The 14,592-nt window shown below is 40.2% G+C and overlaps 1 protein-coding gene across 1 annotated transcript in view; it reads left to right on the top strand.

Moving 5' to 3' along the window:
- Nucleotides 1–11,531, top strand: part of LOC115622742 (flocculation protein FLO11) — a 30,353-nt gene extending 18,822 nt beyond the window's left edge. The window contains exons 4-7 of the mRNA XM_030516789.1: nucleotides 7,384–9,720; nucleotides 9,779–9,972; nucleotides 10,182–10,599; nucleotides 10,664–11,531. Of these exons, the coding sequence (XP_030372649.1) occupies nucleotides 7,384–9,720; nucleotides 9,779–9,972; nucleotides 10,182–10,599; nucleotides 10,664–10,974 (3,260 nt within the window). The 3' untranslated portion in view covers nucleotides 10,975–11,531. The remainder of the gene's footprint in view (nucleotides 1–7,383; nucleotides 9,721–9,778; nucleotides 9,973–10,181; nucleotides 10,600–10,663) is intronic.
- The last annotated feature ends 3,061 nt before the right edge of the window (nucleotides 11,532–14,592 follow it).

Below are 14,592 nucleotides of genomic sequence, written 5' to 3'. Positions count from 1 at the left end.
CAACTCCGACATTTGCATTGCCCTTCCCGTTATGGCTTGAATCACAGCCGTAAAATAATATACATTTCAAAATCTTAATTATAAAAAAATACAAATGAATATTACTTACATTTTGGTTAAATTACCAGTAAGCTGAAAACCCGAGCTATTTAAATAGATAATAAATCTTTGACACTATACCATTAGTAAAAAGTATTCCCGATTTGCTTCATTTGTGCATTTTCCTTTTCACGGCTCTTCTCTTAAATGCAAACTATTATAGGCTTTTACCCTTTAGTTACAGGCTATAGTGCTATTGAATTGCTTAAATAATAAAATATGTAGAACTATGTATTATTAATAACATTTACATAGATTTTATCAAACTTTTAATAAATTTACAGCACATTTATTTTAGTTTTGTTTTAAAGATTTATTTTCTGTTTGTACTATTTTCATTATTTACCTTACCTCTACATATTATATTATTATAAAGGGTAAGGCTTCATTTAACGAAAACAGAAAGTTTATCGCAGTCGATCGTGTCCCAGGAACTGATTTTGTTTAGTTTTGAAATGATGGCAAGTGAATTTAAAATGTTTATAAATCTAAAGGCAACATAGGAAATAATGTTTTTTTAATGAAGGAGGAGAAAGTTGGGAAACTAACTACGAAGGAATATAGCTTAGTTGTAATATTATTGCTATTTACATTTTGTATTTGACAATTAAGGACGATAATCGCACATCGTTTTTTTAATAATTAATCCATAACACTTAAAATGGTGGTTAATTATTAGTAGTTAGTAACAGCTTTTTCAATGTCTGCATTAAAAATGTAAATAAGAAATATTTTTAACATAACATATTAGTTAAAAGACTAATTATTTGAACACAAATACTCTTTCACATTAAGAAATATGAACCGAATAATTAACAAATGTGTAAAAGTGAGTAACGCCGTGAAGTTCTTACACAACCCAAATATTTGCTCCATCTCTAGCTAAAGGTTTTATTGTTGTTGCAGTCGCTTTTTGTTGGCCATTTAGCGCACTCATTTGAAAAAGTGTTTTTCAGTTTGGATGCTTTTGTGTGCTGCTGCCTTTTAATTGCGCAACTGAAAAAGGTCAGCCGAGCAGTTCTGAACGCTGAAATTGCGCAGTTTATGTCCAAGTCAAGGCTCTGTAGGGTGGCTCAGTTCGTTGCTGGGCAACGTTTAGTTGGAAAAATTGGCGACAACTTCATTTCCGCATTGACATCCGTCCAATAGTTTCATTTTCATGAACCCTTGGCATTTCAGCTTTCTCACGATACGTTGTGGCACACTAAACGCAAATGCAACTGCCACGAATTTTGTTTCCGCCTTGTTGCTGAAACAATGTGGTGCGATTGCATTTGCTGTGCCTGATCCCGCTCCCGCGCTCGCATCCAGCATTCGTCTGCTCCATGCTGTGGATGCACTCCAGCCAAATGCCACGCACGTGAACTGAGTGAAGTCTCAACTTTAGCCTTCCTCCCGGCCTCCACCACTCTCACCATCTCTCTGGCTTACATTTTGGCCTCGTTATGCATGCGCACATTTGCGGCATTTGGCCGATTGTTTTAGCTCTTATTTATTTTAATGTATACCGCGTTACAACATTTAGTGGAAGGGCATATTGTGTTGGGATGAATGTTGGTAACATTGTTTATCAAAAATGTTTACTACAATTCTTGTTGGTTTTTATTAATATTGTCAATATAAGTAGATCAGTCTTTAATGCAGCCTCAGAGCAAAGTTAAATAATATCATAATATCTTCAGATTATTATATCTACACGTCAGATATCTACAATACAAGTATAATAAACATGCGTACATATATTCAGCAATTCCTTGATATTGCTCGACTAATTCAAAACAAAAACACGAACTGGTATTATTCCTATTTTAAAATATTTTGCGCCAAAGTCCATGCGTCCAAATAGAACCATATAGTTGCTATTTTTTCGGTATTTATTTATTGGTAAAACAGTAAAACAAATACCATATCATAAAGGTGTTTTATAAGTTATATTTTTGTACAAATATCATTTCTGCTTGCGAAGAGGTAATGGTTGAAAATCCGGTGTTGTTGATCTAAATAACTAAACAAAAGAGTAATATATGTAATAATTTGCGTTATTATTATTTACTATGATGTTTTTTTTAGGATACAGTCATAATTAGAGAAATCGGTGGGGTCGTTGAAAAAAAATATGGGCATTAAGTTTATTGCTATGACGATGCACCTTTTGTTTGCCAAAAACTGTGAAGAGCACTTAGATTCGGGGCAGGCGAACACAATATTTTAGACCGTATTTTTTTTTTGTTTGTCTTTTGCTTGCATGTAAGCCGTTACTTCGATTTCACATTAGAAATGCTTTCGAACGTTTAGCCAAAACTTGTTTGCTTGCATGTCGAAACGGACTGGCGGCTCTGAACATGACGGTCCGGCCTTTGGGAGTGCGGGAAGCTCAAATGGCCGCCAAATAGAGGCAGCCAGCACCGCCGTAGGGTGCAACGAATATGCAGCAGAGACGACAGAAACGGCTGAAGGCGAAAAAAAACTGCAACGAAAGCGCGGAGAAAGTTTGCCAAGACATTTAACAAACTTTTATATATCCATTTGTGTATATGATCAGCGCGCTGTGCGCTTAATGTGCAATAAGCTGAAAAAGAGCGCAAGTGGGCAACAACAACAACAAAAACAACAACAACGACAAAAATAAGAGTAAGAAAGCAAAAGTGAAGCTGCGGCAATGAATTAGTGCCAATGAATTAATGAAAGTTTTGTGTCATTGAATATGCATGTTGTGTGTTGCTCGCGGAAATTGATACAAAATATTTGTATCTGGTTTTTCTGCAGACCATGGAGTTGGCGTTTGGCGTTAAAGGCGACTTTAATTTCGTTTTTGTTTTTTTTCTCTTCGTTTTTGCTTATAATGTGCAACGTTGCGTGTGATTGACATTTGTGTCATAGGCCCGAGCATTCAAGCAAACACACACACACACACACATACACACACACACACACATACACACACACACTTATACGAGTACATAAGTACACATATGAGGTTTTGTAATGGCTCAAGCAGGCAAGTAATTGTAGGTATGGATGTATCCACTTACTCGTATATTGAATCATATTTCATAACATTTAATTTGACACGATTAAATAAGTTAGGCAAAAAAGATACGAGTATACACAAAATGACAGTCAAGACGTCTAAGCCGCTTTGAGTGCGGCTGCGTGTGTTTGTCTGTTTGTGTGGCATTGTTAGTCTCAACATTTGTTTGTCAATTAGACAAGCGAAGCCAGCAGGCAGCAAACAATAACCCTACCCACTCGTGTATGTAATTTATTTTTAATTAAAAGTTCTTAACAAAGCCGAAACATGCGAATCATCGAAGCGCTTCGCAGATATTTCTCTCCACCCCATTCCTCCCTGCCTCCTTCATACCTAGATAAATACAGTATTTATCAAAGTGTATATACCACGAGTATATATGTACATTATTGTAAGTATGTATCCATGCTTAGGTTCCATTTTGTTCTTTTTTCACGTTTCATTTTCTATTGTTTTCGCAAGACTTTTTTTCATACTACAAGTATCAAGCTAACTATAGACAGTGTGGCATGCAATTAAGACTAAACTGGGAATTAGTTGGTTGCTAGTATTATAACTAGCCGGAGCCGGAGAATCGCAAACAAACGAACAATAAACCTTTCGTAGAAGCCCAGATGATTTGTGGATGTTAAGGCTCATTAGCTGCCGCATAAACTTTGATTCGCAATCGCAACTTAGAACTTTTTTTCTATATATATACTGCAACACAATACACCAAAAGGTGTTTTGCAATTAGCTTTGGCTCTTGTTCGACCGATGTGAGCTGAATAAGCGCCCATTGTCGGCCAGAGCTGCGACGACACACTGGCGACAATCCACCATTTGTTAAAAGGCGGTGCGGCTTAAAAAGAAGAGTACAGTGGAAGCATTTTAAAGGTAACAAAGAATGTAACTGCCTCATGACTGATTGATGAACCAAAAACCAAAAGTCAATTCAAATCAAATCAATAATCAATCTATATCATTATTAATTACTCTAACAAAAAATTATTTTTATTTAAAGAAAATAGTTTTTGTAGTTTAATGATTTCGGTTTGTTTGACTTTTCAAAAATTGCGAACTTATTACTTATTTTTTTAAATGTTATATATACCTTTATATATACCTTTAGACTTTGTGCTGTGAATTGGGGTCTTAGCCAACGAAAAGGATTCGTCATTAGATATTATTTATGGATTCGCCTGTTATTGATCGGCTATTATGTCTTTAAGAATTTCTGATTATTAAATGATAATCATCAATATAGAATTTAATTTAATTAGGTAAAATAACGATTTTATTGCATTATTGGGCAGAATAGATTGTCCCACAAGGACCCACATATCCTACTAGTCGACAGTGTTATGGGATCGAAAAGTTATGGCTGGTCTTTCAAAATGTGTCACGACTGTGGCCAGAGTGAGGTGCCAGTGAATGTACGAAACACAGCTATATGTTTGGCTCAGGGTCTTATAAAAAAAATATAGCCGTATATTGTATACCGTTCACCGGCAAATGTATATTGTTTTTGATTGTAAGCTTGTACTACTCAAAACACAGACTATATGGCCAGAATAACTTTCTCTAAAGCAAAGTTGCTCTTAGGCTATATTAACTGTAGTATTCCCGATAATAAACAAAAGAAAACAACCACCATTTGTAGCACATTTTTTGGCATTAGTCATAGCATTCATTTGACAATTTGATTAATCAGCATGTCGATATTTAGCAGCAAACTTTTGGCGCATTATGTAAGTATAAGCAGCTTAGAATTTGTCACCGATGTCGCGGCCTCAGCCCCGGCCCGGCCCCAGTCAATTTTCCAATTACGATTTATAAAAAGACTTTGCACTTACCGAAAATGGTTGCCTGCAGCTTAGCGCATTACAAGAGGCCATTTAAAATGGTTGGCTGGTGCTCGTTGTATGGACAAAAGCGAACCAAAAATCGTGTCTATGACCAAAATCAAATTAAAATTCCACAACGCATGCCAAGCAGACATCAGCGACAGCAACAGCAACGCGGTAACAGAATAGTTAATGCCAAGAAGTCATTGTACAAAAGAGTGCGTCCAAAACAGACTGGTCAATACCCTACAGCCTCTATCCGTCCATCAGTCCAGCCATCCGTCCATTCGCACTGAAGCCGTCGACGTGACGAGACGCCCAAATGGGGCGCTATATTGTACAATACGGCCAGACCGAAGACGACGAAGCAACTCAAGCATTGCGCAGGCGCAACGAAGCCCAAGCCCAATGGCCAAAAAAGCAGCAGCAGCTAGATTTGTCGTTTTCCAGCTGAGTTCTAGTCGCTGCCGCGCTTGAGATGCCAGGCCTAACCTTGGCCTAAACTGCAAGCCAATGAACTAAATGTTTGTGAAAAAACAAAAAAACACCAAAGTACGCGGCAAATTGTTGTTTGTTTGTTTGCTTGCTAGGCATTGTACTCTGTGATTTGTTGTTGCTGCAGTTGCTGTTGGTGTCGTACTTTTATTTGGCCGTTTTGTGCGTCTGTTTTCGTCGTTTTTATTGTACACGCCGGCAGCGTCTCAGCTGTAACGTGAAAATTAAACAATTGTGCAACAATCTTTGCAATTGTTCGTACGATGAATCATGTACTCGCAGTTGCGAACAAATGCCACCCGGCAGCAACAGTAAGTAGTAGAATAAAATTGGTCAAATTGTTGGTTGGGCAGCGATTGCCCAACTTTGCGCAAAATGCTTCAAATTAGAGAAGTATGTACATACACATACAAGTATGTAAGTGTTTGTTTTTGTTGCTCTTGTTGAGAGTAATTTTCTGCATAAATTGTGACCGATGGGCATATACAAGTACATACATATAGTATATTTCTTTATTTAACGTTCTGCTGCTCTGAATTTGCCCTTAATGTGTGTGTATTACAAAATCTTTGATAGAAGAGCCAACTAATTGGCCTTTGGCCACGGCCGTGTCCGAACCGAATCGTGAAACAGTTTGGCCATGCGGTTACTAGTTTAAAGTATTTCTAGGTTAGGAAGCGCATTGAAGCGCGCTGATTAATGGCACAAAGAAACGCTTAGCACCTGCGCTCAGAGATGAGCGCAAACGACCCACAGCAACAATAGCAACCACAGCCAATCTATATAATATGTATACAAGTAGTACGAGTATACTCGTATGCATATAAAAGTTACAACAGAGCGCCAGAGCCCGCACAAAGCTCGAAAACCTAAACGGGTTGTATACCTGCCCACACCATCAGCTGACGGCATTAGCATCGGCTCTGTTTACCCCGCACTCTGTTTATTTATCAGTTGAGGTTTGTTTTTCTTGTACGCGTCACGACTCGAGCTTAAGCGCGGCGACTGCCATCAAGCTTGCGCCCCATTATACAAGCCTACAGTGGCCACATTTATATTAATGATATTTAGTAACTGAGAATACTTTTTCGCGCCCACAAGTTTGATGAATTATACAAGTACGAATATATGAGGAGTATCCCCAGCTCAAAGTTGTTGCGAAACGTAGCTTTGCAAACTTGGCCAAGATGCTCTTTTTTTTAGGGAAACAAACGATGGGAACATATTCAAACGTATTCAAACATAATGTTCCTGTAAAGATTTGTCAGAAGTTGGAATCCTTTATGTCTGCAGGAATCGAAAACTGAGTGTGCTCTACTCAGTTCTGTAAAATACGAGACCATTAATAACAAAATTTCAATATTTTTTACAAATTACCACCTTTTATTCTGTCCCGCCGAAACAATTTGTAATTTATGAATTATTTAGATAAGTTTTTCTTATAGTTTGTGAAGACTTTTATTATCTGTTTTGACTCTGAAGTACGTTTATGTTGGAAACTAACTTACTTTTTGAGAAAAATTAAAATTTGCTCGCGCCTATTATTCTGTTCAGGTATATATACAAGTATGTATATATTCTGTTTTCATGCTGCTCATCATATGGATAATTTTCTAATTGGGGTACACAAAATAGTACCGAAGGGAAAAAATCAATATGAGCTTAATTTAAGGAAATTAATTATCAGACTGTCTAAAATATGGCTCGAAATTTATTAATTGGGGATTAGATCATGAATAAAATAATCTATAGGTAGCTGTACAAGTGTGTATGCATAATTATGCACGCTATAGCTTGAAAAATAAAACAAAAGCTGCGACTGAATACAATAAAACGAACCACTGTGCAACAGCGATTGGCCACAGCCATAAATCTCATACTTTGCATAAATTGCTCGCCTCTGACTCAATGCTATGTACTTTGTATTTCCAGATGTTGTTGCCGAGAAACCCACCACTTACCGTCCTTCGGGCAGCAACCGGCCTTCGACTGCGCCCCAGAACTCTGCGCAGGATCGTGAGCGCAAGCTAATGAATGTCCTAGCAGCTCGTCGAAGCGCCTTGCACCGCGGTGGCTTTCGCACCCGCATAGGCACCACAGGACGCAGTGCAACATCGCCAGCAGCAGCGGCCACTATAGAGAGCACCTCCAAATCACCCACAGATCCCCGTTCCGTGTGCATTCGAAACTGCACGAAGAACTTCACGCGGCGCACGACGGCCAGTTGTATGCGCCAGTGTGCCAACTTCACGCGAATGGCAGCAGCTGCAGCTGCGAGTGCCAATATAGAGGGCGGAAGCAACAAGAGCACCAACGTGGTGGTGCGACCCTCCAGTAAAGGAGGTAATGGTAGTGGTGGTGCGGGTGCGGGTGCGGGTGAGCGCGACACCAATGAAATACTTCTCAGCGACGAGTCATCACACGGGCTGTTCGTTGTGGCAAAGGAGCAGAACGATACATTGAATCACATACCCGATGCTACCAAGTCAGCCTCCATAGCTGGCGGTGTCAAGCAGCGCCAGCGGGGCAAGCCAGCAGTGACGGTTGCCCCCAGCTCCGTCGAAGAAGATGATGAACTGCAGCCTTATGTTTATTTTGGGGCCAAGCTACCGCCTATCAAGCCAGACGCACTAACCATAACTGAGGTGGACAGGGAGAATGAGCATCCACGGGTCCTTGAGATTTCTGTGTCTATGCAGGATAGGACCACAACATCTACCACAACAGAAGCGTCTACGCTGAAGCCCACGGTGTCAACCCGTCGCCCACTTAGTGCTGTAGAGCGTAGTCGCAGTCGTTACAAATACCATATGCGGGAGCGGGGACTTGCGGCGACACCACCGCCTGCAGCACCAGCACCACCGCCAATTAGTCGCACACGATACACGGGCTCAGGCAGACCCACGATCGGACTAGGTGAAAGCTCGGTAGAGTTGAAACAAACGGATGTAGCATTATCGAAGCCGACGGTGGTGCGCAGAGTGCCAGCGAAACCTGCAGTAGTTTCTTCAACGCCGCTCATCATAACAGTGTTGAGTGCAGAGGAAGAGACAGCAAGTTTGCCTGCCGAGATACAACCACCAGAGGCGTCAACAACAACCACCTGCACTAGTTCGACAGAGAAACCGACCACAACCACTCGAAGAAGCACAACGACAATCACATCGACGACGACAAGCACAAGCACAAGCACAAGTACAAGCACAGAATCTACATCCACAAAAACCACAACCACCGAAAGATCAACCATTCCAACCACTACAACACCAAGCAGCCACATATCTACGTCCACTGCAACGAACCCTAATACTGGAAAACGCAAGACTATTATCGAGGAGGACACAGAACGACTGCGTGCGCTGGGACCCTCATTAACGCAGGAGATAAACATTGAGGACCAGAAAAATCTCATTATTTTCTGCAATAATACCGTAGACTGTGGCTCCACGCCACGCACCCAGGTGTCTCATACCACAGACTCCAATTCGAAGATCCTGCGAACTACTGTGCTCACGTCCGTTCGATCCACTGTGCATCCTCGTACATCCACCTCCACTCCGGCAGCTCCTTCCAAAATCTTTGTCGGGGTTGTGGAGACAACGAAGGACGATTTGGCAGCTGGAGTTCAATGGGTGACAGTTTCTGCTCCCACAAACCTTGACATTAGCTCCACGGCTGTATCTAACGAGCGCGACGTCGACATGGAGATGCGTCGCATGAATCTCGTCACTCTTGTGCTAGTGGCAGTGGGAGTGATACCGCTGGCCGCCATTATTCTCTACTTGGTGCGGAACTATGTGGTGCGACGCCGTGCCAAGCACAATGAGGTCTTCGATGTGTGCATTACAGACCAGCAACCCATTAGTCCCGTAAAGAAAGTTGACTCCAAGTATCATCTGGATGAGGAGGACGAGGTTGATCATCAGCACATGCATCCACAATCGCAGCCCAAGTGCATGACACAGTCGCGCGATGCCAATCACAACCATCGCTATGTCGATGACAAAAGTTCGCTGACCAGCGAGTTCCAAGAGTTCGAGCGCAGTAATATTCGCCTTAAGAGTCTGCTCGGTGAAGGAAACTTCGGTCAGGTGTGGAAGGCAGAGGCGGATGATTTGAGTGGACACTTTGGTGCCACGCGAATTGTGGCAGTAAAGACAATACGAGCATGCAGTGCCCAGGTCAGCCTGAAGGACGAGGCCAACATTATGCGCAAGCTCGGGTCTCATCAGAATGTGGTCACCCTCCTGGGCGCGTGCGTAGAGAGCGGTAAGTCATCTCCAACATTGGAATGATACTTCTCCAACTATAATATCGCTTTTAATAGAACCTCACATGCTGATCATGGAGTACGCTATGCGGGGTCGTCTATTATCTCTGCTGCGAGCTGCTCGCAGTGCCACCAACATATTGCCTGCATCGGTGCCCGGCGGCCGAAGTCTAGCGCCATTGTCACCGCGCACACTTGCCGGTTTTGCCCTGGACATAGCCTGCGGCATGGAGTATATTGCAGAGCGAAGGGTAAGGGGAAATCATAGAGCATTTCAAAATCAAATGAAGTAGGTTTCAAAATTTTCCAAGAGAACTCGATGAACTATAAACTAGATGTACATCTTATTATGTTTGCCATTCTTGATCATAATTGGTAACTGTTTACCTGATTATAGAAAGAATCTTCCAAAATCAATTGATTCAGATTTTCTCAATTAATTTGCATCTTTTTTTTGAAGATTGTCCATCGAGACTTGGCCGCTCGCAATGTCTTGCTGGACCACAACGGTATGTGCAAGATTTGCGACTTCGGCATGTCGCTGGATCTGGACGCAGAGCGACTGCGCAAGGAGCAGGAGAAGAACGCAGCCAATGATATGCTGCACAGCAATGCCCATAAGTTCAGGTTTGATTTTGGTAGTCGATATATACTGCAGCACTGGCAGCATACGTTCGGACAGGGCCATAGTCAGACGCACGGCCATTGCTCCAAAGAGCACTCCGAGAAAAAGGCGCATGGCGGCCAAGACACCATAGGGAAGAAGCATGCGCTGCCCATACGTTGGATGGCGCCAGAGTCCTTACAGCTCCACCTCTTCACCACGGAGACAGATATCTGGGCCTTTGGCATAGTGCTGTGGGAGATCGCTACATTAGGTTTGTATTCCCTGAACTCTGCTCCTGATATGGTTGGCTAAAACACATACTCCCCTCACAACAGGTTCCACGCCCTATTCCCATCTTACGGGTCGAGAGGTCATTCGCCGAGTGCCTCAGGGACTGCGCCCTGATCTGCCCAAGGAGAGCCGGCACGAGTTCTACAACTTGATGTCGCGCTGCTGGCACAAAGATCCACACATGCGGCCGTCGTTTTCACAGTCACGTCTAGAGATTACGCGCTCTCTACACAAGTGGGTCGATGACGATTCCGCCGCGTCAGACTACATGGACGTGAGCGGTTTCAGTGAGGATCTGGAGCACGGTGTTGTCTACTTTAACCACCGCATATCAGAGTTCGAGTGCGAAATATGACGATGACTGACTCACCCCCCTCCAAAGCTACAGTAACACCTCTTACACGTACCACCCATTCCATCGCCATTGCCCACCAACTATTATACGAGTACATACTCGTATGCATGTATGTCGTATAGCATCATTCGATCGATCATCGATTCGCACACATCACTCACAGCACATCTCTAGAAATGAATCTCGTGCTATTTTCGAAATTCGCGTGCTTGTCGAGCAGTATTAGTATTACAAGTATTTGTATCGTTTCCGCTTGCATCGCGATAAGCCAGCGATTTCTTTGTAAATATTCACATACATATGCGTTGCACAGCAAATATTGTTTATTTTGTAGAGATAATTTAAATACTGGATGCAACTTGCAGCTTATATAATCATCACTTAGTTCTTCTAGTCTGTATCTAAAATCCATTATTTCAAATTTAGTTGCAATCGTTACTGTATTTAATTGAGCATTGAGCTCACTGCACCCTAAACTGGCACACACTCTATGTATTTTTGTGATTGTTCGAGTGCATCATGTAGGATGTAATTTATGTATTGATATAGCTTTAGGATTGTACAAATAAATTAATTCAAACCGAAATACAATAGTTATGTTCACACCAAACGTATGGCTTTTTATTTGGCTATTTATCGAGTCTGAACCGCCTTGCAGTACCACTATATGAGGAAGCATTTCCTTCCACATATGTATATTAATTAGGTATTGTAATATAATCTTGCCTTAATAAATTTGATCGAGTTTGGAAATAGGTAACGACCAGGTCACGCTATTTTCCTCGCGAATTCTGGATATTTATGTTTTAGATGAATATTTATATATGTATATTATTTCTCTTGTATTCCCTTTACCCGCGACCTCCGCCACAATCATGCCTATGACTACTATAAATTAACGACTGATTTCTACTAAACTTCAGATTATTGAAATTCCAAATTCGGTCGGAATAAATATCGTAGTTTACAAAAAAGTTATTGGTGCTGAGAGGGAAAAGATTTAATAAAATTGCAGAATATGATTTAATAGGTCTTACTAATTAGGTAAGGAAATGCAAAATTAAATTACATCTTAGGAAATAAATAAAATTTGTTTTTTATGTATGTTTGATTGGTTGATATAAGAGCGATATGCTATAAAGCAGTTGTTTTATGTACAAATATGATTATAAAATTCTCATAAATACTATACAAGCTGCTTTCCAAAGTAAACAGGACTTTTTGAATCTAGCGCCCCCTGGTGGCGCTATTTATATGTCGACTGCTGCGTTAGAATCTGCTATCTTTATCGATTGTCCAGTGAGAATTTCCTGACATTTCATCGATTGGAAGTGAAGGTATTGCGTTTTAAGTGTCAGTATGTTTGTGTTATCGGTGCGAAAATGATTTATCATCGATTTATCGCATTTTGACCGAACATTTAGGCTTACGAAAGGTGTGTGCACGGTTTGTTCCGCACAAATTGACTGATGACCAAAAATTGCTCAGAATCGATCGACGCTTGTGACCGATTATTTGACCAAAAATCACATTTTAACCATTAACCACTCGCCGTATTCACCTGATATGGCACCGTGCGACTTCTACCTTTTCGGAAAAAATCATTTGCCCATGAAAGGAAAGCGTTATGCAGACGTTGAGGCCATTCAAAAGGCTTGCACCGGCATACTGGCGGCCATACCGGCCAACGAGCTAAAACACTCGTTCGACATGCTTTTGGATCGTGCAAAAATCTGTATTGAAGCAGAAGGAGACTATTTTGAACAAAATAAATTGATTTTGCCGAAAAAACTATTTGTTCTGCTTCTTTTTTAAAGACCTTTTTACTTTGGAACACTCCTTGTATAAGTATTAACGCTTTCGTTTTCAATCGTATTGCTTGGGCTAATTTTATACCAAAATTTAAATTCTTAAGGAATGGCTCCAAACATTAGACCATCTATAGACGGTATCAAGGAGAGCTTACTTACTTTTTATAAAGTTGAAACTTTATCAAATAAAGGGAAAAGCAAACTAATAAAACAAAAATTGCATCTTAATATTCATTTAAAACATTATTATTACAATTGTAATGCAAATTATGAAACCATTCATTATAGCCTGTACGCAAAAGGGGACATGGCTATATCGACTCGGCTTGTCACCCTGATCAATAATATATATACTTTGTGGAGTCTGCCACGCCTCATTTTGCCTGATACGTGCATTCGCAAAAAACTAGTATACCCTTTCACTCTTTGTGTACAGGGTATAAATGTGAAGAGTAAACCTGAAAGTGTAGTTGATGCTTTTAAAATCTTTGGAACAAAATCTAATTTTTCTCAAATGGACTCCTTGATGTTTATATTATAGATCGCTTAAAGTTCTAATAATACAAATATTTTCAGCTAAAATTTTAATATAGCACTTAGTTCCTAATAAATATTTACAAAGCAAATAACTCAAGGTTTCAAATTCAAATTTTCCGCGTAACGGGGAGCTGCCAGTCGGCTTGAGATCAGCTTTAAGTGAACAGCTGGGCAACAGTGTTGCATTTGATGGAGAAAAAAGCTTGAAAGCTGTTTGTTTTGAATACGAATATGGTGGCAACGTTTACTGGTTCCATTTTATGGTCGGGTGCTGCCACTTAGCTTATGTGTTTCAGCTTCTAATCTGTTAAAATGATCTTGTTTATAAGATTTAAGTAACAAGTCTATAAAGAACAAACTTATTTTAGTAAATAAAAATTGACGACAATCCACCTTTTTAATTTCTTGTTTATATACAATTTAGGTCTTTTATATTTGTAAGTATAAAACATAGTTTCTATGCTTATTCTTAAATTTATAAATGTATTCAAGTATACAAATAAAACGGTTTAAAAGTGCTGTAAAATTAAAAAGCTATTATTATCAACTGTAAACTCACTATTTTACTTTCTGGAGATATGAAAAAGTGTTGCTTGACTTATCGTAATTTATTTTGAGCAAGTCTTTATAAAAGCAGGAAGAAGTGTTTTTTCCTCATATCCGTACAAAGTTTATTCTTTTTAAAATATGTTTATTTATTATTTAACTTTTAAAGAACTGAGGAAGGAAATGGGTAATTTAGCAAAAAGTAGCTTTTTTACTAAGGCGTACTCGTATTTCCTAATTACATAATTAAACATGGTAAAGAAAGGGAAGTACTTACTACTGCATGCGTGCTGAAAGTTTGTTAAAGCAATGCAAAATAGGCGAAATATGCAAAACATGCAAAATATGCAATATATGTAATTTGGAATTAGTCAAGTAATTTATTGCAAGTGGTTTTTATGGATGCCTGTGGCGGAAAAGTCTTGTGGAAATGCAAATGTGTCATGTTGGCGTCGCCGTTGAATCGTAGATTGATGACGTTGCAGGAAAAAAGCGTGAACGATGCGGTAATGGTTAATGGCCATAAAGATAAAATGCGTAGACGCTTAAACGGCGTACAAGGCACAACAAAATGAACGCAATGCGTTGAAATGAAAATTTAGCATGCCGATTTGCCACTGTGATTACCAAGAAAGTGTGAAGAAAATTTTAAGTGGCAATGCCACTGAATGCCACAATTGAAAGTCAGCCACAGTGGTGGGCAGGTGCGAATTGCCTCCACACT

Source organism: Scaptodrosophila lebanonensis, unplaced genomic scaffold, assembly GCF_003285725.1.
Source record: "Scaptodrosophila lebanonensis strain 11010-0011.00,11010-0021.00 unplaced genomic scaffold, SlebRS2 tig00000043-arrow-pilon, whole genome shotgun sequence".
Classification (NCBI taxonomy): Eukaryota; Metazoa; Arthropoda; class Insecta; order Diptera; family Drosophilidae; genus Scaptodrosophila; species Scaptodrosophila lebanonensis.
Note: the sequence above shows the minus strand (reverse complement) of the source record. Positions and strands in the feature narration are given on the sequence as shown.